The sequence below is a fragment of the Calidris pugnax genome, unplaced genomic scaffold, assembly GCF_001431845.1.
Source record: "Calidris pugnax isolate Ruff unplaced genomic scaffold, ASM143184v1 scaffold88, whole genome shotgun sequence".
NCBI classification, from domain to species: domain Eukaryota; kingdom Metazoa; phylum Chordata; class Aves; order Charadriiformes; family Scolopacidae; genus Calidris; species Calidris pugnax.
In genome coordinates, this window is record NW_015090849.1 from 2,242,704 (window position 1) to 2,266,780 (window position 24,077).

General features: G+C 51.4%; 1 protein-coding gene and 1 long non-coding RNA gene across 2 annotated transcripts in view; both read right to left on the reverse strand.

Annotated features, from left to right (window-relative positions):
• Positions 1 to 6,290: 6,290 nt before the first annotated feature.
• On the reverse strand, positions 6,291 to 9,273 carry LOC106888714. The gene is made up of 3 exons (XR_001412162.1): positions 8,040 to 9,273; positions 7,143 to 7,402; positions 6,291 to 6,979 (listed from the first exon to the last, which is right to left on the reverse strand). It is a non-coding gene; the product is annotated as an uncharacterized LOC106888714 (long non-coding RNA).
• A 1,582-nt stretch (positions 9,274 to 10,855) lies between these two features.
• Positions 10,856 to 24,077, reverse strand: part of SLC25A37 (solute carrier family 25 (mitochondrial iron transporter), member 37) — a 36,277-nt gene continuing 23,055 nt past the window's right edge. The window contains exons 2-4 of the mRNA XM_014943153.1: positions 17,087 to 17,315; positions 15,585 to 15,641; positions 10,856 to 14,366 (exon numbers count right to left, since the gene is read on the reverse strand). Of these exons, the coding sequence (XP_014798639.1) occupies positions 13,846 to 14,366; positions 15,585 to 15,641; positions 17,087 to 17,315 (807 nt within the window). The 3' untranslated portion in view covers positions 10,856 to 13,845. The remainder of the gene's footprint in view (positions 14,367 to 15,584; positions 15,642 to 17,086; positions 17,316 to 24,077) is intronic.

The following is a 24,077-nucleotide window of genomic DNA, read 5'->3' on the forward strand; positions in this document are numbered from 1 at the left end:
CTATAAACAGGGGATGGAAAATGCAAAGGACACCCAAAGTGCCAAGTGCTTCCCCCCGCAACAGTTTTGGTACCTGGTGACCACAAAGATGCTTTGCAGGGAACAACATTTCAGGGATGAGCACTAGGATGCACCTCTTGGGACGTGCGGATGCTCCTCAAGGAAAGAAGCAAGAAGAGCCAGAAAGAACAAGGTTCTTAAAAACCCTTGAGGGTTTTCAGTATTTCTTATTGTGGATGCTCTTGCCATCCACAGGAGCCCTTCCTTTCTCTCCAACCCAGCCAACTCCTTGGTGGCAATGCCATCCCACAGCAAGGACTCTCACAGCCTCTTTTGAGGTGTTTTCCCCCACTTTGAGCCACCCCATCAGCAGTGATGCCCAAGGCAGGGCATGTTAGGAAAACAAGGGGGAAGCCAAGTGGCACCATCACCGGGGCCCATTTTCACCACGATGGGCAGCCGATGGGGAAAGAAAAGGCAAAGGAGGAGGAAAAATTAAAATTAAAAATAAAAAAAAATACTTTGGAGACGTGGCAAAACGCAGCTTGGTGTTCCCATGGGAAACTCCTTCGCTGCCTCTCCCAAAAATCCAAGGCACATTCCTCCTCTTTCTTCTCTTATGGTCTGGGCACCATTTATTAAGAACAGCCAAAGGCGGAGAGAAATCCTCAGCGAAGGGCCCTGGAAGTGCTTCCAAAGGCTCCTGCCTGCCATGATTTACAGCAGCCCGCTCACAGAAGGGAAAGTCGAGAGATAAGACAAGTATTTTTACAGGAAAAGGAGTTAAGAGGGGAGCAAATATGGGTGGGTTTTGTGTCGAAATGCGCCGCTCTTGGAAGAAAAAGGAAACTGGGCAAAGAAAAGGTTTTTGGAGTCAGGTATTTGGGTGTCTGAGCAGATGGATTCAGGCTCATTGCTTTGTTCCCCAGCCCAAAATAAGGAAGAGAGGGGGATGAGGGGCACAATGTTTGTCACCCGTGGTCACATCGCTGCGGACCCCCTGGCAATGCCCCCAAAAGGGGGCAGGGGGGGATGAGAGGCTCAGAAGGGAGCTGGGGGGTCTGGGCTCTGCCTCCAGCCGTGCTGCTCGGGGGAGTTTGTCTTTCCTTCTGCTCAGGGAGCTGGCAGGGGCAGCAAGGACATAAGGGAGGCTCCTGCAGGACATTCCCACCGGCCGGTGCCGGAGCACGACAGGAATCTCCGCAGAGGCAGCGGGGGAGGATGCTCAGGGCGCTGCAGCTCTGGGTTTTGCCCAATTCTCTTCTCACTTCGGGCTTGTTCCAGCACTAGGGTTTGGGTATCTCATAGAGACGAGCCATGCACCTCTTCTTTTCATCCAGAGCCTTTTGGGGTGACCAGATTGCCAGAAAAGTGAGAGTTTTTTTTTCCAAACTCGAGGTGGTGTAACCCTGAGCCCTGGCTGCCCAGCCTGAGCCTCCCAGGGAGATATGGGCTGTGTCCCCAGCAGGGTGGCCAGCAGGGCCAGGGGGGAAATTCTGGGGGGAGACACCCCCCCCCCAGGTGCTGCCACCAGCTCTGGGGCCACCAACAGCAGAAGGACCTGTTGGAGCGGGGCCAGAGGAGGCCACAGAGATGCTGGGAGGGCTGGAGCCCCTCTGCTGGGAAGGGGGGCTGAGAGAGTTGGGGGGTTCAGCCTGGAGAAGAGAAGGCTCTGGGGAGACCTCAGAGCCCCTTCCAGTCCCTCAAGGGGCTCCAGGAGAGATGGGGAGGGACTCTGGATGAGGGAGGGGAGCCCTAGGAGGAGGGGGAAGGGTTTGACCCTGAAAGAGGGGAGATGGAGCTGAGATGTGGGGAAGAGCTTGTTTGGTGGGAGGGTGGTGAGAGCCTGGCCCAGGTTGCCCCGAGAAGCTGTGGCTGCCCCATCCCTGGAGGGGTTGAAGGGCAGGTTGGAGGGGGCTTGGAGCAACCTGGGCTGGTGGGAGGTGTCCCAGGGACTGGATGGTCTCGAAGGTCCCTTCCAACCCAAACCATTCTATGATATTTCCAGCTTTTCAGACTGAATTTCCAACACAACATGATTTTACATCCTCTGTGTCCAACAGGTTTTGCATCACCCGAGCCTGGCCAGGCTGGATCAGGGCTCTCAGCAGTGACAGTGCCGAGGAGGAGAGGGGGGACCCCTTCCTGAAGAACCCCGTGTTTCTGAGGGGAGGTAGAAGCAGTTTGGGACATGGGCTCTTTGGCAAAGCCTCCCACGGTACTTTTCCACCCAGCCCAGGTGGCACCACGGGGTCCTGCTCACGCCGCGCCGGAAAGCAAAGGGATTAGCACAAGTCCCTCTGCAAACAGAGCTTGGGTGGGGGCACCCAGGGCTCCTCACCACTCCCCTGAGAATAAATGGCTGGGTTAACTGGGAAAAGGCACCGGCCGAGCTCCGGCGGAGCAATTATTCATTCAGAGCCACTTTCTCATGGGGGATGGCAGCGCCCAGGCTTCTGGGTTGGAGATTTGCAGGATTTACACAGGCTCTGGGGTCCACCCAGAACAACTTCCTCTGCAGAAGGATGTCCAAATGCTCTCAACAAACATCGTCCCAACGGCTGCGCCGCTCGGTCGGGGCCCAGGGCGAAGCTCCCCCAGGGGCTGGGGCTTTTGGAGCAGAGCAGCCCAGAAGCTGCAGCAAATCACAGAATCACAGAATCTTCTAGGTCGGAAGGGACCTCAAAGATCATCTTGTCCAACCGTCAACCCAACTGACAAAAATAGACACCCACACAACAAACAAGACACTCCCCTGAGAATAAATGGCTGGGTTAACTGGGAAAAGGCACCGGCCGAGCTCCGGCGGAGCAATTATTCATTCAGAGCCACTTTCTCATGGGGGATGGCAGCGCCCAGGCTTCTGGGTTGGAGATTTGCAGGATTTACACAGGCTCTGGGGTCCACCCAGAACAACTTCCTCTGCAGAAGGATGTCCAAATGCTCTCAACAAACATCGTCCCAACGGCTGCGCTGCTCGGTCGGGGCCCCAGGAGAAAGCTCCCCCAGGGGCTGGGGCTTTTGGAGCAGAGCAGCCCAGAAGCTGCAGCAAATCACAGAATCTTCTAGGTTGGAAGGGACCTCAAAGATCATCTTGTCCAACCGTCAACCCAACTGACAAAAATAGACACCCACACAACAAACAAGGAGCATCATCACTAACAGGGATGGGGCCTCAACCACCTCCCTGGGCAGCCCATCCCAATGGCTGAGAACCCTTTCGGTGAAAAAATTTTTCCTAATATCCAGCCTGAACCTCCCCTGGCGCAACTTGAGGCCATTTCCTCTTGTCCTGTCGCCTGGGACTTGGGAGAAGAGACCGACCCCCACCTCTCTACACCCTCCTTTCAGGGAGTTGGAGAGAGCAATAAGGTCTCCCCTCAGCCTCCTCTTCTCCAGGCTGAATAACCCCAGCTCCCTCAGCCTCTCCTCATAAGACTTGTGCTCCAGACCCCTCACCAGCTTTGTTGCCCTTAAAATGCCAGATGTTCCCCTCCAGCACGTGCAGACGTTTCCCCATCCCAGCCAGGTCTGGAGCAAGAGGAACATGGGCTCTCCTTTTGGACCAGCTAGATAATATTAATCCTTTTTCTAGACTCGGAGCGCTGCGGCGGCCGGGAGCTCTGCCAGCATCTAGGGGATTTGTTTGCTGCTGGGTATCGTCACGTACCAGGTGGGGGGATGCAGATTGCTCAGCTCCCCGGCAAGTTTCCGTGATGAAACCCAGTTTTTTCCTAAATACCAGTGTTTCAAGTCTGAATATCCATGCTGTTCCACCAGGAATAGCGACCCGCATCAACTGTGCCCCCCTAGAATGGCACTTCCACTTTACAGGCTTCACCCTTTTGCCCTTTAAAAAAGGGGGAATGGAGTCAAACCCACAAGTCGGCACCAATTCTGCCCTGTGGCAGGTCCCCAGGAAGCCCTCAGCATCCTTATAAACCCACCACAGGAGCTCAGTTCCCCAAAAATATGACATATTGGATGACATCAGTGCTCATCCAGAAGGATTCAGGGTTGTTTCCCCTCTCAAGAGCCAGCTGCTCAGCCTAATTAAACGAGGACATGGTGATGGTCACCACTAAGACCAGCAACAAAACATCCCAGACCCAGGACTGCGCCCCAAAGCCACAGCCTTGCCCCCATCAGCACAGGCAGTGTGGAAACATCGGGGTTTTCCCCCAAATAATAAGCAAATTGAGAATTTTAGGGCAAAAATCCTGCAGCAGGAACCTGGGGAACCTTCAAGGAGGCTTCACGAGGTTGGAATCAACACAAGGCAGCCCATGCCCGGGCACCAGACAGCAAGGGAAGCACCAGGGCAAGGTCTAACCCAGGGTCTGGACCTCTCAGGCTTCAGAAGAAGGACCGAGGCAACTCATTTTATTTGTGACACTGACATCTACTCAATTTTCACCCAGATTTTGTGGCCAGCGAGGGAGGGGGGCACTCTTTGCTCTCTGCAGCTTTCCCAAAGTTCCCCCCATCCCCAGCCCCGACAATGTCTGGGCATTAGTTAGCAAATGACCAATATTTCACCCCTCCTTGCCAAGCGGCTTTTCGCTGGGTGTCGACGGCACATCAACCCTCCTCATCCTCTGTTTGGGGGGCACCCTTTGCTCTCTGCAGCTTTCCCAAAGTTCCCCCCATCCCCAGCCCCGACAATGTCTGGGCATTAGTTAGCAAATGACCAATATTTCACCCCTCCTTGCCAAGCGGCTTTTCGCTGGGTGTCGACGGCACATCAACCCTCCTCATCCTCTGTTTGCCCTGGTGAAAGGAGGAATTACCTCCGTATTTATCTACCACACTCTCTTTCACCAGGAGACCGTTCATCTCCTTCGCAAAGCAGCCCCGGGCGCATCAATCAAGCTTCTCCTACCACTTGCTAAAAACTTTGTGGGGGGAAATAAAGCTTTAAAGCAAATAAAATACGCGAAAATGTTATAAGAAGGTGATTAATGTACTTGGAGGATTTCATCCATCAGTGGTTGGGTCTGGGCTGTGCCCGCTGTTGCAGACCTGCATCTCTGAGAGGGTTTTTTTGAAGGGTTCACGTTCCTCCAGGCAACAACAAACAGGTTTTTGCTCTGCAAATCGGAGCAGGTGAAAAAGAAAACAGGGGAAAAGCCTGAATTTTCTCCTCCCCCCAAAAATACTAATAATGGGGCTTCTGTGCCAGCAGCAGGACAGCCGGTAAACTGAGCAAAAGAGGATGCTCCACTGAAAATGTATATGGTGGGTATGGAACCTTCTTAATGGTATGGGACCTGGGACCCAGGCCTAAAGGCTCATGGTCCAAAATTGGCATTATTTTGGGCTGGAATCACCTCCAGCCTCCTCCAGAGCCACGCTGCAATGCTCCACGATGGCTTTACACCTGCAGAGCTCAGCGGAAAACACTTACCTGTTCTGCAAACGGATCTCTTGTCTTTTAAAAGGAATTAAATCTTGTGGATAAATACAAATGTTTTTATTCCCTTTGTAGACAATCGTGGCAGAATTAGACGGCGGGTGAAGGTGTGGCCGGAAAACCTTTCACTCCATGGGCTGCATCTTGTCATCCAAGACAAACACGCAGCTTAATGAAATTTCAAGAGGGAAAAGGTGAGATGTTTGCCTTTATGTTCATTACCCTTTAAAGCAGAAACAATATTTGAAGAGAAACAAAGAATCGGGCAAACTAGATAATAATCAGATGCGGTGAACAAACACAGCCTGGATCCTGGATTAATCAAATGACTTCAATAAAAAATCCAAACGCCGGGGCTCTGGTGGCACAGGAGGGCACCCGTGTCCCACGGGGAACATAGTGCTGGCACCCACCACCATCCCTGATGGCTCTTCTGGAATGTCCCCCCAGATGGCACCTCCAGACACTGTCCTGGGGCTGTGACCATGGCCATCACCACCATCCATGTGTCCCAGGGACCATTTGCCCCCCAGCATCCCGCTGTCCTCCCAACTCGGGGTGCACCTTCCACCCTCGGCTGCTATTTCTCCTTTCACCCATACAAGATATTACAGTTACTACTTAATTTTTTTTCCCCCTTTTCCACTTGTCTTGTATATTTACAGGCCCACAACTCAGGGTGCACCTTCCACCCTCAGCTGCTATTTCTCCTTTCACCCATACAATATATTAGTTACTACTTATTTCTTTTTCCCTTTTTCCACTTGTCTTGTATATTTACAGGCCCCCTAGGAAAAATACCAGTTGGGAAGTTTTGTAGAAGATGCACTGCACAGTAAAAGGGAATTTATTTGTTGGTCCCAACCCAAGACTCCAATGCACCAACAAGGGGGGAGCGCAGCGAAGCGAACGCCCACCACCCTCTAGATCTTCACTGCAGGAAACCCTGCGAGCTTCAGGAGTTGCCACGGTCCATCAGATAAATAAGGCGCATTAAAAAAAAAAAAATGCTCTCAAAAAGATGTTTACACAATAATCTGTACCGGTTCCAAAGAAACCATTAGTGTCATTTAGAAAATCAGATGCGTTCCCAGGGTGAAACACCACCCAGCCCGGAGGGGGGACGGGGACATCGGCGTGTCACGGCTCTTGGCAAGTGCCACATGCCCACAGGTGGCACCTCCAGCAGCTCATTCCTCCTCCTGGGGAGCCATCCTGAGCGTTTGGAGGTGGTGGAGGAGCCGGGGAGATGCCCTCAAGATTTGCTTGCTCCCCTGCTTCTCCATACCCACGTGCCCCACAGACGTGTCCCATCCTGTTTGGCGGCTCCAGGAATTCCCCATTTCCACTTAAGAGCCCTCCACAAGCCAGGCAGATGCCAGAGGTTTAAAGCAGAGAGGAGGGAGAAAGAGATAACCATCGACGTGATGTTTTGCAGAGGTCCTTCAGCCTTTCTAGTAATCTCAGCCAGCCTCTCCATCCAGGGAAAAACCATCCCCTTCTCCAGCTGGGAAAACTGGGGGCTCAGCTCAGGCGTTCCCAGTTCTGCAGCCACCCCAGGCTCTCCTAAGAGACAATATCTCTTTATTTCCCTCAATAACCAGCCACATTTTCCATCCTGATTTGCAGCACCAGGAGGACGCGGCCCGAAATAAGCATTTAATGAAGTCAGACAACTTGCAGGCGGACCAAAACCAGAGAAAACATAAGAAAAATTTAAATTACTCACCGGGCAATCACCGAGGGAGAGCAGGGGAGTCCTCAGGGATGTCGGGGCCGAAGGGCTGCAGCCACGTCTTCCTCTCGGGCAGGTGAGGAGAGCTTCTCCCAGGGCATCTTGCAAGGGCACAGTGTCTCTCTCCATAGTTTTTTTTTGTTTTCCTGGGTGTTTTTCCTTTATTTCAGCAGACTTCATTCAGAGCTCCGAGAGCCTTGAGGAATCCAGGGGTAAAAATCCCCTTAGCCCCGCTTGGACCTAATGGAGGAGACCTGGAGGGACAGTAATAGGGGTTATCAACAATTTACCCACGAGTTTAATTGCACAATTTGTGGCACCTGTGACTACACATCAGCTGAGCACAAAAATTCCCTCCCCTCAGACGCATAGGAGGGAGCCAGCAATGTGTCCCTGTGGCCAAGAAGGCCAATGGCATCCTGTGGAGCATCTCTCGACCTGCTGTGTGGAGGGAGGTCATCCTGCCCCTCTGCTCTGCCCTGGAGAGGCCCCAGCTGGAGCACTGGGACCGGTTCTGGGCTCCCCAGTTCCAGAAGGACAGGGAACTGCTGGAGAGGGGACAGCAGAGGCTCCAGAGATGAGGAGGGGCCTGGAGCATCTCCCTTCCGAGGAAAGGCTGAGGGACTTGGGGCTTTTGAGTGTGGAGAAGAGAAGGCTGAGGGGGGATCTGATCAACACCTCTAAATACTGAAAGGGTGGGTGTCAGGAGGATGGGGCTGGTCTTTTTTCAGTGGTTCCCAGGGACAGGACAAGAGGGAATGGGCACAAACTTGAACATAAGACGTTCCACCTAAACATGAGGAAGAACTTCACTTTGAGGGTGGCAGAGCCCTGGCAGAGGCTGCCCAGAGAGGTGGTGGGGTCTCCTTCTCCGAAGACATTCAAACCCACCTGGACACGTTCCTGTGGGACCTGCTCTGGGTGGACCTGCTCTGGCAGGGGGTTGGACTGGGTGATCTCCAGAGGTCCCTTCCAACCCCATGTGATTCTGTGAGGGGCATTTCTCACTTCTTGAGGAACTGCTGGGAACGAGATGGGGCTGAACGGTGACTACGACAAAGAGAAATATTGGTCCTCATCAACCTTCAGACAACACCAGTATTGAGTGTTTTAAGATGTGTGCGTGAAGTGTGTTACATACCTCACCTGTCAGGGCTATGTACCTGTTTACGGTTAAAAAGGGGGGTTAAATATTTACAATGTAAACAGAAATAGAAGCCTGTCAAAAACATTTCACTGAGCAGAAATAGCACGTTATCTTTGGATCTTGTCTCTTCAGCTCATCAGCCAGGTGGGGCAGTCTGCTCCCCACCCCAGCACCTCCTGGATTTTTCACTGTCAGTTAAAAAAGAAAAACCAAAGAAGGAAAAGAGAAAGGGTGGAATAGATGAGAAAAAGAAAGTCCTTTTTCCTTTGGGGTGAACCAAGGGCAGCAAAATCTCGCTGCTGCTTCCCTTCACAGCCAGCCTGGACTCCCCAGGTAGGAGTTTGGTGCTAAATACTGTAATTATCGTTATTATTCCCCGCTGAGCTGCCCCGTTGCCAGCCCAGGAGGGGCTGCTGGCTTGCTGCATCCCAACAAAAGTTCATCTTTGGGATTTTAGGTACATCTCTTTAATTGCTGCCCTGGGAACATGCCGAAATCAGTTCCTCCTGCACACCCAGGGGGTCAGCATCTATTCCAAACCTGTCATTTTCTTAAAAAAAAATACTGATAGGAAACAAATTGTGCTCCAACCCCTTGTCGGAACTACACGAGGCGGCTCCCAAAATAATCCTTCAGACCCAGCTCCAGATTTTGAAGGCTGGAGATTTACCCCAAGGAGTTTTAGCCTCTTTAAATCAGAGCTGCACAGTGCTCTGTAAGCTGAAATGTTATTTTAAGACAACCTGGGTTTCATGCGAGGTTCACGACAAGGACCAAGCGGTTCTGCCAGGTTTATTCGAGGTAAAAAGGAGCTGAAAAAAATCCCTGATCCTCCTGCCGTTGGACAAATTCAAATTTAGAAATGAAGTATGGCAGACTTTGGACCAAACTTTGGTCCCAAAATAACCCACCACCACCAAAAGAGGTGAGGAATTCCTTCTGCTCGTGCACAATGTCCCAGCGTTAGCAAAGCCCATGGTGATCCCACCCCCCAGCAATGCTGAGCTGCTTGGGGAGCCCCCCATGGGATTTTAGGTAGATCTTTTAATTGCTGCCCTGGGAACACGCCGAAATCAGTTCCTCCTGCACACCCAGGGGGTCAGCATCTATTCCAAACCTGTCATTTTCTTAAAAAAAATACTGATAGGAAACAAATTGTGCTCCAACCCCTTGTCGGAACTACACGAGGCGGCTCCCAAAACAATCCTTCAGACCCAGCTCCAGATTTTGAAGGCTGGAGATTTACCCCAAGGAGTTTTAGCCTCTTTAAATCAGAGCTGCACAGTGCTCTGTAAGCTGAAATGTTATTTTAAGACAACCTGGGTTTCATGCGAGGTTCACGACAAGGACCAAGCGGTTCTGCCAGGTTTATTCGAGGTAAAAAGGAGCTGAAAAAAATCCCTGATCCTCCTGCCGTTGGACAAATTCAAATTTAGAAATGAAGTATGGCAGACTTTGGACCAAACTTTGGTCCCAAAATAACCCACCACCACCAAAAGAGGTGAGGAATTCCTTCTGCTCGTGCACAATGTCCCAGCGTTAGCAAAGCCCATGGTGATCCCACCCCCCAGCAATGCTGAGCTGCTTGGGGAGCCCCCCAAATAACACAGGTTCATTTGTCACCAGGACCAGAGCAGAGCAAAGCTACCCATGGCAGACACCAACCTGGAAACCAAAAATCCCTGCACAGAGCCAGCAACATTTTCCATCCGGAGCTGAAACAGTCGCTCCACGTTGGAAATTTCATAATTGAAAATTATGAAAAAATAAAATTAAAATTATTTTTTTAAAAAATAAAATTCTGAAAATTGAAAATTATGACTTTTATTTTTTTTTCCTTTTAGAGCCCACTTTGGCCAAGCTCTAGGGTCTCCGTTGCCCTGGGGACAGTTCAGTCCCAGGCTCTGGGGCAGCTCAGAAGCTCCGATCCACCTGATGCTCCTCAACCCAGCTTTTAGGGAATTATTCCTCCCCCAGCACCAGTGCTGTGCAGAAGCCATACCCGTGAACACGTCCTTTGCTCTTCAATGAAGGGGAAGGTAAGATCTAAAGCAGCTTAGTGTGTTCTGGGGTTTTCCTTTCAAATTAGGCAGCAAATATTACCGAAACCTCAGCAAACAAGCAGCTCCCCCAGGGGCCTTCACCCCATGCACTTTCTTGACGAGGAGCTGGGGGAAAGAAATCCCAGTTTGGGAATTTGCTTTGCTGCCCAACAAGCCACAGGCTGCGGGTTGGCTTTGCAGATCTCAGAAGCCAATTTCATTGCCAAGAGGACAAAGTTCCAAAACTCTTCAGCGGCTCCTAGAGGAGCTCAAGCCCTCGGATACGGATGTCAGCTCCTGCCAGGCTGCCAAACCCCTCCCCAAAAGGGTGTTTTATTCCTCCAGCCTGATGAGGAAGGGCTTTATCTGACTCAGCTGGTGAGTTCTGAGCCTGCCAAGTGTTGAGGGAACACTAGAAGGCACCATTCCCCCAGAGATCAGCCTTCTCGGCTGCCACCAACGGAGCCAGACACCCTCCTGCCCGAGGACACGGCCAAGGAAAGCCACAAGCACCAGCCTAAAAGGACAAATATCAGAATATTTTATTTTCCTTGAGCTCCAGTGATACAACTGTAGCAGCATTTCACAAACGAACTCCTGCGTTGTTCAATATACATTTTCGGGAAAACACATTAAATCCCAAGGCAGGCAAAAATGATACAAATGAAGAACTGCGGACAAAGTTACTCATCCTCCCCCTTAAATAATATGCGCGTTCAGTTGCAGACAAAGCAGCAGTACATGTTTCACAGCCCAGGTTAAAATAAAAACTTCAGGCTCGCAGCAAAAAACTCTCAAATGCAAAAACCTACAAGAGATGAGGAGCAACAGCTTCGGCGAAGGGGCTTTCACCTGGGGATCCAGCATCGCGTACAGCAGCAAACGGTTCAACCTCAGAGACCTCTGCAACTATTAGACCAACTGGGCACGTCCCCAGCTGCAGAATGGGGAGACTGGTTTTATCAGATACCTGGGGTAAGCTGCAAAGAGCTCTATGAACATACAAGTGCTCCTCACCCACTCTCAGCTTGAGGCAAAGTTCCCAAGAAAACCTGGTTGACTTAAATGACTTTGTGTGCTCAAATCTCAGGACACACTCGTATTTTTCTGGCTAACAACCAAAAATGGGATGTTACCTCCCCCTCCAAGCAGGATGCTCAGCTGGCCAAAACCATGACCACCCTTCCCATGGCTCCATGGCCACGAGCTCTGTCCTCTGGGAACATCCATGGTGTCCCAGCTACTCATGGGTTACTCCAAACGGGAGGTGAAGCTCTCCCAGAACAGCCAAGGTGAAGTCAGAAATATTAGAGCTAAACAGCCAGAGGAAGAGGATGATGCACTGGGGACCGCTCCCCCAGTATGACCCCTAGCTCCTGAAGTCACACTGGAAGCCATCACCTCCCACGCTATGCTACAGTTTGCCTCTTTTTAATATTAAAGTGACCCACAATTTTCATCCAAGTGTTCACGCCCATCTCCGATGGAAATATTTTGTGCAGTTCTGGTTCCTGTTAGTGACTCTCCAGTTTCTAAAGTCAATAGAAGACAACACCCAAGGCGAACAGACCGCTCAAAGACCTCCAGCCCCGAGGATCTCCATGGGCAGAGACAGCCAAGGGCTTTCTACACCGAGACCAGTGGCTTCAAGCTTCCAATTTTCACACTTTAAGACACAGGGTGCATTTGACACAGTGATTCATTCAGATCAAGTGACCCCAAAAAAAAGGCATCAAGAAGCTCCTTTCACCATGACCAGTGGTACAAGGTTCATTCACACAAGGCACATGCAACACCACCCAGAGAGGTGCTCTTTGATTTACCTTCTCCAAAGAACGGAGCAAAAGCTCTAAGCTCTGCTTAGTGTCATCCTACACAACGCGCCTGGTTGATGGGACACCTCCAGTGACAGGGGCCAGCCCAAGAGCTGCCACAACAAGCTGGAGCCACATCTCCAGAAGGTTCCCCCGTGCCCAGCAGTAAGGAGATGCCACCAACCTAAGACAACAGCTGCTGCTGGCAAGGCAAGCTCCAGGGAGGATGGAGATTTGCCAGTTGGTGGCCTGTAACTTAGACTCACACATCCAGGCTCCTAAAATCCCTCACTGGCTACCGACCACCCAAGGAACTGGCTAAAGGACATGTTTTGGTTTGGAAGAGCTATTCCCAGGAGGAGCAGGGCACGGAGCGAGGCCACCACCCTTCCCGAGCAGGCACAGCTTCGTTGGCCACCACGAAGCTCAGCATCCCACAGCAGCAAAACCAAACCCACAGCACGAGGAACCTCTTTAGGTGGGTTTTTTCCCCCCCCCAACAGAGATGAGCAGCAGATTATTGTCAAACACGGCCTGGGGGGTGGCTTGGGTTCCACAGGGAAGACTTCTCCCAAGGCTTTCGCTGCTGGTTTGGTGCTGTGGGGATGTGACCCTCACCACTCAGTAGCCAAACTGTAAACAGAAGCTCCAGGTCCCCCCCCTCCCAGGGGAGCAGAGTGGCTCTGTCACCCCCACTTCCATCCCACCAGCTATCCAGATGTGCACGGTGGCTCCTGGAAAGGGGATGAGGGCCTTAGTGAGAAAGAATAAATTAAAGGAGGATGAAGACTGTTGAGCTATCACACACCATAAAAATGTACCTTTAAAAAAAGTGTTTGTGAAAAAAAATACTATTCTGTAAAATCTACCTTTTTTTTTTTTTTTTAAAGAGTCTCCTCGTAGAAAAACATAATTGATAGTTTCTCCCTCTCCCCCACAAAGTGACCGGGTATTTTAGGGTGCCCCTGCTTGGTGTCCTACAGTTTCCCCAAAGTGTCCCAGTTCCTTCTCCCTCCCCACCCCAGCAAGTCTCAAGGGGCTACCAAGTACCTTGACACCCACACGAGAATCCAGGCCACCATTTGGGGGCTAAATGCTGTATAATTAAAGCCAATCTGGCTATAAAAATAAATGCTTTTGAGTCTTCCTTACACAGGATGGAAGAATTTAGCCCTTTTTAAACAGCTCAGCATCTAGCTGCAATAGTATTTAAAAAACAACCCAAACGCCTACATAGAAAAATAAAGGATAAACATTATCCATCTATTTTATATTTATATAAAAAAGTAAGTTCTGTGACAGGATATTTTGCTTCTTTGCTGTAAAAAAGACCCAGCCTAGGCTGTATAACCTAAGCCTTCGGGTCAGGAGTAAACTACATCTTCAAACTTATTGAGAGAAAAATACCAGTTAGCAATTTCACTTCTCCAAAATAAAGTTATTAAATATATATATTATTATAAGTCTTTATAAACTTTTTTCATTCACTGTTTAAGCAAGGAGGGGAAACACGCGGCCGAGGCCCACTTTAACCCCTCCTTCCCTGGGGAGGGAGAAGTGGATGTTGGCTGTGAATCCACCAGAAACCTGGCACGTTCCTTAGCAGAGCCCCGGAGCTGGCTGGTTTGCAGGCACACATGGACACGCAGGGAGGGGGGGACACGGAGGGTGGTGTCCACTCTCCCTGAAGCCCCTCACAAAGATGTTCTTTTTTCCAGCTTGCGTTTTGTGAGAAAGTACTTGAAGAACTCATACACCGACCAAGCGATGGCCGTTGAAGGCATCTGGTAAATGACGCGTGCCTGCACCCCTCTGAAATACCCCGAGATGCCCCCCAGCTGGTAGACAGTCTTGAAGGCGTTCACCATGCCCGAGAGATGCCCGCTGATGTTCACGGAGCTCAAGGCCATGTTCTCTTGGGTGTTGAGCAAGGTCTTGCAGACGTCCAGAGGAGTGGTGGCGGCGGCGGCCACGGCCCCCGCGACGGCCCCCGAGACGATGTGGGACCGAGGGTTATACTCCCGGTGGGGGTTGATCTGCTCCTGCATGAATTCGTAGGTGATGAAGTGGATGGCCTGGAAGGGCACGTTCATGGTGAGTTGGGTGGTGTAGCTGCGGTAGAAGGCACCAAACCCTTCCGTCTTCTGCACTGTCCTTATGCAGGCCAGGACGGACTTGTAGGGGGAGTTGAACATCTGCATCCGCTGCTTCACCACTGGTCCAGGCAAGAGCCACAGGGCGGGCAGCACCAGGCAGGAGACACAAGGAGACAAAGCCTGATTAGCCAAGGCAGATATTTCTTGGGCATCCCAACACCCAGACTGAACCCGGCTTCAAGTCCCAACCATCCAGACCCAACCTCCCCATCCAAGTCCAAACCTCCTCTAGGACATTCTTTATAGACGTGGTTTAGGGATGGTTTTTATCAGAGTTAGGTTGATGGTTGGACTAGATGATCTTAAAGGTCCCTTCCAACCCAGACAATTCTATGATTCTGTGACATAAAACTGTAGCAATGAGCTCCACATCTACAGGCATTCACCAGAACCTGCCTGGTGCCCCCCAAAACCTCAATACAACAAGTGAAGGAAGCAGGTCAGAGCTCAGCCTTGGTTCAACAGCTCTCCCATTTCCTTGGGTTCCACGCATTCCTCTCCTCAAGCTTAAGGAACCTTTACTTCTCTCTAGAAAGGCATTAAGATAGACTCACGAGGACCCTCAGATGTGAGGGATGCAGATCTGTCGTGCAGAAGCACCGAGTTACCAAGAGGACAAGGGCAGAAAGCCAATCAAATAACCGTTCCTCCTCTACAGTACCAAGTCCAGAAATGGAACAACTTCCATTGACTTAAGCAAAAGGCCAATTAATTGAATTCATTTAACCGGGATACGATTAAAAGGATTTGAAACACTAGAGACATTATTTTTTTTCCCTTCAGAAAGACCTGACTTTGGGCCAACTAAGAAGTACAATACATTAACACTGAATAGCTGGCAGCCCAGCTAATTGTTTTCATTTTAGCCACATTTTACTGTTAGTCCTTTCAATGCCAGACTCTCCCTACCTGGGAAAGCTGTGCAATGGTCCCACGGCTTGGGGACCATTTGTCTAACAATGTAACTGAGCTCAATTTTGTTTGGGTGATCCAAAGCTTCAGAAAAAGCCACCACCACTTCAGGAAAGAGGCGCTAATGGAGTGGTAAAGGCATCCTGTCAGGAAAAGTGACACCAGTTCTCCTGGGAAGTCATGATAGACAAGTCACAGACACTGTGCAACCCCCTCGGAAAGCAAAGGAAAACAGGCAGGGGGCATTTATCCCTTTCCAGTGGCCCCTCTGAGCTCATTAAAAGCTGGGCAGAGTCGTTAAAGCCAAGGGCTGAAGCTGCTGAGATGGCATGGGGTGTTTCCTTGGTGCCTCCCCAGGGCATTACCTTCAGCGGGGTTCATCACTGCGTCGTGGAGCAGCGTGGCCACGCTCCCAGCTATTCCTGCAAGAGACAAGGGCATCCTTCAATCAAAAAAATAATAATAAAAGGAAACATTCAGAAGCTGGGGGCTCCACCCATGGAGACAGCAGACCATGGTGCAGACAGTCCATGTGCCACCGGGTACCACTGGTAGGGAGCTGGAGCCCAAGGAAGCACCCAACAGAATAGCTCATCCCAGGGGAGAAAAGCCCAGCCCGAGCAGCTTGAGGGCAAGCAGGATCTTCTCACGGCCTTCACCGTTCCCCACAGCTCACAAGGCTTTGTCTCTGCAAGACACCACCAGCTTCACTCAGCCCGCACTGGTCTGAGGGATGAGCAATGTTTAGAGCTGGCTCAGTGCATCCCTAATTAGGCATTTTCATCCGTTTAACTCAGTCTAGCTATAAACACTAATTGCACGGACTCTGCAACCAGCCAGCCAGCCATTAATGATGCTGCAGTTGGCCCTAGGACGGGCCTCTCGAGCCACACCTTTGCCTTTGAAGTAGGTTTCCATCTCAAATTCTCTCTTGCCCAAATGACTTTTGGTCATTTCTCATTAACGCAGCGCTTCGGTTCTCCCGCTGCTCCTGCAAGCCTGTAGCTACTTGAAAGGCAAACACATTACTAGCAAAAAGCAGCGAGCCAGAAAGATGTTATATACCCTTAACTGAGTTGGTTGAGTCAAGTCAAGTGACCACCATGGCAGATCCTACCATCACGGCATGCCAAGGACCAGGCAGAAGCATCTTCTGCACAAATCAGCCACTCAATTAGAAGGTTTCCCCTGTTAAGGGCTTATTGCTGGAGCTAAAAAAGCCTTTCTGGCAGAAACAAAACCTTTACAAAGCACGGGAGCACACAGAGGATGTGGTGCACTTCACCGTGCCGGAGCTCAAAGAGAGACCTGGGGAACAACCTACACTGCAAACCTCAAGAGGTTTAGATGATGCCTCCAACATGAAGCCAGAAACAGGCTGCATCTCAACACCCCTTGTCCAATGGATTGGTTCTTTGTGCTAAAATAGTCTGAGTAACACAGAAATCTAGAGTGACCAGGGCTTTGGAGGGTGCCCAACGGTGCCATCACGGGATTCAGGCCAGGAAGGGCTTCTCTACTCTGCTGTGACAACCAGCCCAGCCACCTCTACCCTCTGGAAGAGGGATCTCCCAAGCAGCCAGTAGTCCTAAGACAGGGATGAGGTTTCGGAGGAGCGTGGTGACTGGCGTGAAGCCCTCAACTGGAGGGCAGGTGCCACCCTGATGTCCCCCCTGGTTCCTCAAAGTGGGTACCACGACCTGCCAGCCTGGGGTTACTTTGCACCCTTCATCCTCCTGTAGAGGTATTTACAGGACCTACAGCAGATCTTCCAGGAGCAGAGCAGTGAAGGACGCCAGGCTAAGCACGTTAAACTGCAAGCAGGAAGTTTTTTGTGCAAAAAAAAACCCCAAAAAACCCAAAATACCATTGGCCAAGTGGCTGTTTCCTCCATGCTGGAGAGTATCGCTTAGAGATTTTTTCATTTTTTCATAGCAGGCAAAGTACATGGCGTGGGCAGGGCCAGCCCCCAGCATGGTGACGTTAATCCCCCGCAAAGGCCTCCAGAAACCCTCGGTCAGGACAATCTTCTTCAGAGCTTCGTACACGCTCCTGTACTGGGCTTTGGGGTCCGGCTGCAGGCTCTGCATCCTCGTCTGCAACAAAGCACAGGAAGGGAGAGGTCTCTTACCAATCTTTAACAAGCACACGCCGAAGAGCTAGGAGGCTTCCCTCCTAGAGAAGGTTATAACCTCCTAGGAGAGGTTCTCCTCTCCCCCTACTCTGCCCTGGGGAGGCCCCAGCTGGAGCACTGGGACCAGTTCTGGGCTCCCCAGTTCCACAAGGATAGGGAACTGCTGGAGAGGGGACAGCAGAGGCTCCAGAGATGATGAGGAGGGGCCTGAAGCATCACCCTTACAAGGAAAGGCTGAGGGACTTGGGGCTTTTTAGTCTGGAAAAGAGAAGGCTGAGGGGGGATCTGATCAACACCTCTAAATACTGAAAGGGTGGGTGTCAGGAGGATGGGGCTGGTCTTTTTTCAGTGGTGCCCAGGGACAGGACAAGAGGGAACGGGCACAAACTTGAAGGTAAGAAGTTCCACCTAAAGATGAGGAGGAACTTCTTTGCTGTGAGGGTGGCAGAGCCCTGGCAGAGGCTGCCCAGAGAGGTGGTGGGGTCTCCTTCTCTGGAGACATTCTAAACCCACCAGGACACGTTTTTGTGCAACCTGCTTTAGGTGGACTTGCTTTGGGAAGGGGTTGGATGTGATTCTGTGATTAGAAGGGTCAATAATTTATTCCACGGTTGCACCCGCGCTGGTTGCACTCCACTATTTCTCCTTTATTTCTCTTTGCCTCCCAGAGCAGGGAGATTAACTCCACGCTCCTGTTGCGACACCCAAATGTGACGAAGCTGCTGAGGGGAGGGAAGGGCAACCTCTGCTCTTGTTTATGCAGGGAAAGCACAAGGCATTAAGCGAAGGCAGCCCTTCCACAAGGCTCCATGAAGAAATACAGTTAGGTCTTTAATTGCCTCTTGCTTACACCACCGCCGGGCTCTCTGCCCTGGCTTGTTTCTCCTCCTGCAAGTTGGCTCAGAGACTTGTGACACTTGGCAAGCAGTTAGTCCACTCGGTTGGGAAACAACTTTCCTCGAAGGGCAAGCGGAGAAAATGGGGTACCCACAGTAACCCCCCCCTCTCCCCACGGAGGGACAGACAGGGAAAGGCCACCCAAGGAAGTCCCCCAGCAGCCTGGAGGGCACGGAGCCACCCTTCACCCCATCTTCCCCCCCAGCTCCCGGTGGTCCCACCACCACCAGCACCCTGAGCTTGGTGGTTTCATCTCCGTCTTTGTTTAACAGTCCTCAACAGGCTTTTCTTCCACAGGTGTTTAAAGGCAGCTGAGCTTCTGGCATCCAAAGCACCCTATTAAACTCGCTGCCATCACTTAATGACACACCACGGGGAAAATTACTATTTTTAGCTTGTTTCAGGCTTCTGCAGACTGATGCCCTCACACAGCAGCGCTCAAAGCCGTGATGATGCCAACCTGCAATGGGTGTTTGCAGGGCACAGACCCCATCCACTTCAGGAGAGACACCAGCAGGGCTTAAACCTCTACAATTGCCCCCAGAAAGACTGAGAAAATCCACAGAACAATGATGCAAAGAGCTCTGCATCTCCTGCCGAGCAGCCCACAGGTCCTGCCGGTCTCCACGCCGGCTGGTACACCCCATCCCACCGAAACCAGTCTGGAGAGATCCAGCCTTCGGTGCAGCCTCACCCCTCGAAACACAAACACAACAGGTTCCTGGGGAAGGGCACGGCCACAGGAGATGAGCTTTTGGCTATCTGCAGCATCACATTAATGGCCTTGCAAGGAGAAGCTTGACCACTGCGACTCAGAGGTCCTTCGGGTTTGATAGGGAGGACACCTTCTGCCCTCACCCCCAAGCTGGGACACCCCAGAATAAAGTTCAGAAGGAAGTTCTGAATTCTGAACTTCTTCAGGGTGAAGTTTCCCCAAGGGATTTGGCAGCCCTCAGACACCAGTGAGCGACACGAGCGGCTCCGTCCTCAGCAGAAGTTCATGAGCCCTTGACAAAGCAAGGATGGCCCGTGCCACCTCCAATGCTTCCTCACAGGAACCAGTCCCTTCAAGCTTATCAAGTCACTTCAGCAATTAGCCAGAGGGCAAATACTACAGCGAAGCTGTCAGGCAAGATTAAGCCAATAAAAATGTTTCAGGTTTGAACCTTCGACTCCCCAAACCACTCCAGTTACTGGAAGCTGAGGAGCACTTTCACAGACACTTTCTGAGACCAAGCAAGAGAGCAGGGGCCCAATTCAGGACTTTAACCCAGTGTAATAAAACCAAGCGATGAAAGCAGTAAAGCGACGTGTGAGGCTAAGCCGAACAATTACTGCATTTGTAGGAGATATTATTTAAAAAATAATAAATTGCAGAGGAATTCCATTTGGGAAGTGACGTGGTTCAGCATCTCACTGAATTTCAGAGGTGTCGGCTGGTGGGCACGACAAAGCATCACCCCACAAGAGGGAATTTGGTGGCCTCGAGCAAAGCTTCCTGTTTCAGAGCAATAAACGCGTTGTAACCTACGAACAGCCCTGGAAATAAACCCAAAGGCTCAGAAAAAAAAATCCCCCTTTAAAGGCGGCAGCAACACTGAATTCTCTCAGTGGTTAAAAGCAGGTTTTCAATCTCCCTGGGGGTCCTGCAGCCCCTCCACAGGTCTCGGCACCTTCCTGTCTCACAGATGCTCCTCAGGAGGAGCTGGATCTCCTGATGCCCGGCACAAACTGCCGGCAGCAGCTCCGCCGTCAGCGTGACTCAGCACGACCCACCGCTGCCGAGCCAGGAGCATCCAGCTGGGCTTTGGGGTTTTTGTTGTTTTGGTGTGGTTTGGTTTTTCGTGGTTTTTTTTTTTTTTTATTCCCACTCTGCTAGTTTTAACTTGAAGGCATTGCTTCAGACTCCGGCACTGACCCCAGATCTCTAATGCTGGGGTGCCTTGGAAGTAGCTGGTATCATTTGAGGATGAACGACACCTCGTCAGGAAGGTAATTAGGGTTAAGTGCCCCCACAGAGCCATCAACTACCAGCCTGGCATGTGTGGGACCAAAGCATGTGGTGCTGTGCTTTTGGGAACTCTGAGTGGGTCCTGGAGAGGTGGGCCCAGGTGAACCTCATGAGGTTCAACAAGAGCAAATGCAAGGTTCTGCACCTGGGCCAGAACAATCCTCACAACCAGTACAGACTGGGGGGTGAGGTACTAGAAAGCAGCCCTGAGGAAAGGGACTTGGGGGTGCTGGTGGATGAGAAGCTGGACATGAGCAGGCAGTGGGCACTTGCAGCCCAGAAGGCCAATCCCATCCTGGGCTGCATCAAAAGATGCATTGCCAGCAGGTCCAGAGAGGGGATTCTTCAGCTTTGCTCTGGTGAGACCTCATTGTGTGTGCAGGTCTGGAGCCCTCAATATAAGAAGGACATGGACCTGATGGAAAGGGTCCAGAGGAGGGCCACAAGGATGATCAGGGGGATGGAGCATCTCTGCTACGAGGACAGGCTGAGGGAGCTGGGGTTGTTCAGCCTGGAGAAGAGGAGGCTCCGGGGAGACCTAATAGCGGCCTTCCAGTACCTGAGGGGGGGCTACAGGAAGGCTGGGGAGAACCTGTTTACGAAGGCCTGCAGTGACAGGATGGGGGGCAATGGCTTTAAGCTGGAGGGGGACAGATTTAGACTGGAGATTAGGAGAGGGTTCTTCACTGTGAGGGTGGTGGAGCACTGGGACAGGTTGCCCAGGGAGGTGGTTGAGGCCCCATCCCTGGAGATATTCAAGGAGAGGCTCGACGAGGCCCTGGGCAACCTGGTCTAGTTGGGGGTGTCCCTGCTGACTGCGGGGAGGTCGGACTAGATGGCCTTTGGAGGTCCCTTCCAGCCTGGACAACTCTATGACTATGAGTATCTCCACCCTTACTGACAATCAGCTGCTTTCACATGAAAAAAATGGGTAAACAGCTGTTTTTATTTTGCTGTTTATCACCTGAGCCACTCTCTAGAGGGGTTCGAAAGCTCCTGCCGTACCCCAGAAAGGGCAGCCAGTGTGTGTTGTACCCACTTCACCCACACACACTGCCCTTTGCATCACCACCAGCCTGGCCAGGTCCCCAACCTGGCACCTTCCATCAAAGCTGTGGCCACAAACAGGACAAACAGCCCAAGGAACAAGTCACCAGACCCAAGATTCTCCTGCGGCGGCCACCACGATGCAAGAGGGCAGAGGGCCCAGCACAGGTCCGGCTCTGTTTCACCCAGGATAAGTTTATCACGGGGTGAACAAGGATGATTTGCTACGAGCTATGCAGGCCTCACCCCCCCGCCCCGGCTCCTGCCACCTATCTGAAGGCAGCAAGCTCCTCCAGCGGCCTCACCCCCCTGTTATCCAGCCAAGAAATACTTCTCCACCTACTTAGATTAATCCCCATTGCATAAGGCAGGAGTGCACCCACAACCGCAGGCGTCCTCGTAGTCCTGGTTTCAGCTTGGCCACCAAAAGCCCCGGCGTGAGGTCCATCAGCTGTTTGTGGACCAGCCTGGTCTCTTCAGACCCTGATCCCAGCCTTCCCGCTGCCCGTTCTTCCCGCTTCCCAGGGGCACAGGAATGGTCCAGAGTCCTTTTTCTATCTGGAAATGTGTTACTAACTCGGGTCAGGTCTCTGGTTTTGCATATTCTCATGAAAGGGTCACCGGTTTCACGTGCCGCTCTACCAGCGAGCTCAGATATAATTTGCTTTTGGGTTTGTTTGTTTTTCTGAGCGAGATTTCTGGCAGGATTTCTCCAAGTTCAGCCCAATCGTTCATGTGACAGTCAAGCTGCCTGGTCTCCCCGCAGCTAACAAAAGACACGGAGAACACAATATGCTCCTACCAGGAAACAAGCAGCATTTCTCCAGCCACTGGGTCAGATCCTGCTGGCCAGGGAAGGCTTTGAGCCGTGACACTCTCAGGCTCTGAATTCTTTTTTTTTTTTTAATTTATTGTATTTTTGGTGGGCTGTTCTCCAGCTAGAGCAGCTCCCCAGCTGAGCAACACACTTGGTGTGGTAGCCACCCGTGCCTGAAAAGGCCCACGGGAGGGGAGCGTAGGGTCAAACTGGTTGGCCGTGACTTTCCAGCACCCCAATGCTATCAGCTCAAACAGGGGTAACCGCTCCCCTGGACCTGCGTCGAGATGGGTGGATGCAGAACCTCCCAGAGCCAAACCCAAGCCAAGGCAAGCGTCCCTAACCCCAAAGTCTAAATAAACCACAGTACAACAGCTCACAGGAGCTCAGCAGCTCTGCCACCCCCGTACCTACATGCTTTCAAGACCTTAGTTACAAGCAGGGAAGCTCCAAGGTCTGCTTGCACAAGGCAGGTCACCCACAGTTGACTGTCTCAGCTGGAGCCAAGGAAACACTCACTCCATCCCTCCCAACCTCCCCCTCCATCATACTTGTCCTCCTTTCTTTCTCTCATATCACAGATGTAGACGAGATGTTTCTCCTACCCTTCACCCCAGGAGTTCCCCTTACAGTACAGGACCTCCTGTCCCCGTTAGGAACCATGCCCAGCACCAGCAAAGTCAACTTATGGATGTTTCGTTGAACCTCCCAGAACCAAACCCAAGCCAAGGCAAGCGTCCCTAACCCCAAAGTCTAAATAAACCACAGTACAACAGCTCACAGGAGCTCAGCAGCTCTGCCACCCCCGTACCTACATGCTTTCAAGACCTTAGTTACAAGCAGGGAAGCTCCAAGGTCTGCTTGCACAAGGCAGGTCACCCACGGTTGACTGTCCCAGCTGGAGCCAAGGAAACGCTCACTCCATCCCTCCATCATACTTTTTCTCCTTTCCTTTCTCTCACATCACAGATGTAGATGAGATGTTTCTCCTACCCTTCACCCCAGGAGTTCCCCTTACAGTACGGGACATCCCATCCCTGTTAGGAACCATGCCCAGCCCCAGCAAAGTCAACTTACAGATGTCTTGTTGCACCAGCTTGGTTGGGAGCAGTTCAGGTGATCAAGGAGAAAGACTACAATGTGTTTAGGGCTGGAGCAAGGACTTTTTGTCATTAGTGTAGCTGCCCTCCAGTGCAAGGGAGGTTCAAGCCCAGCTCACCTCCAGTTTCTCACTGAGCCCTCTCACAGCAGCAATTAGTTCCCAGGTGAAGACAAGAGATGTTCTTCACATCAAGGCAGCTCCTTCCTCTGCCCCAGGAAACCAGCTCCAGCAGCCTCCCAGAAAAGCCACCAAGTGACTTCAGCAAGAAGAGGATCCTGGGGGGGGTCCTCCAGAAACTCCCTCCTGCTGCCATCACAAGAAGTCCTTGAGACACTGGTCTCTGCAAATTAATCTGCAGACTGGCCAGGCCTGCCAGGACAGCTGTGTTTTCAGCAGCTACTAAACAAAACAAGCCTAAAAACTGACAAACACCACTGGCACACCTCTAAAAACCTACAGTTTGAGCTGGTGTTTACTACAACCACAGCGTAAAACCAAAAGCCAGTGTGTAGTGAAGGTTGAAGGTGCAAAGGGGGGTCTTTCCATCAGAAGGAAAATGATGGGAAGGAAAAGACACCCAGCAAATCAATAATTACAAGCCTCCAGCTGCAGCTTAAAACACAACTTGGATTGAGTATTGCCCCCGAATAAATAACAACACTGCTGCAAAATATATATACACCCAGCAAAGCTTTATGTTTTCAGCAGCTACTAAACAAAACAAGCCTAAAAACTGACAAACACCACTGGCACACCTCTAAAAACCTACAGTTTGAGCTGGTGTTTACTACAACCACAGCGTAAAACCAAAAGCCAGTGTGTAGTGAAGGTTGAAGGTGCAAGGGGGGGG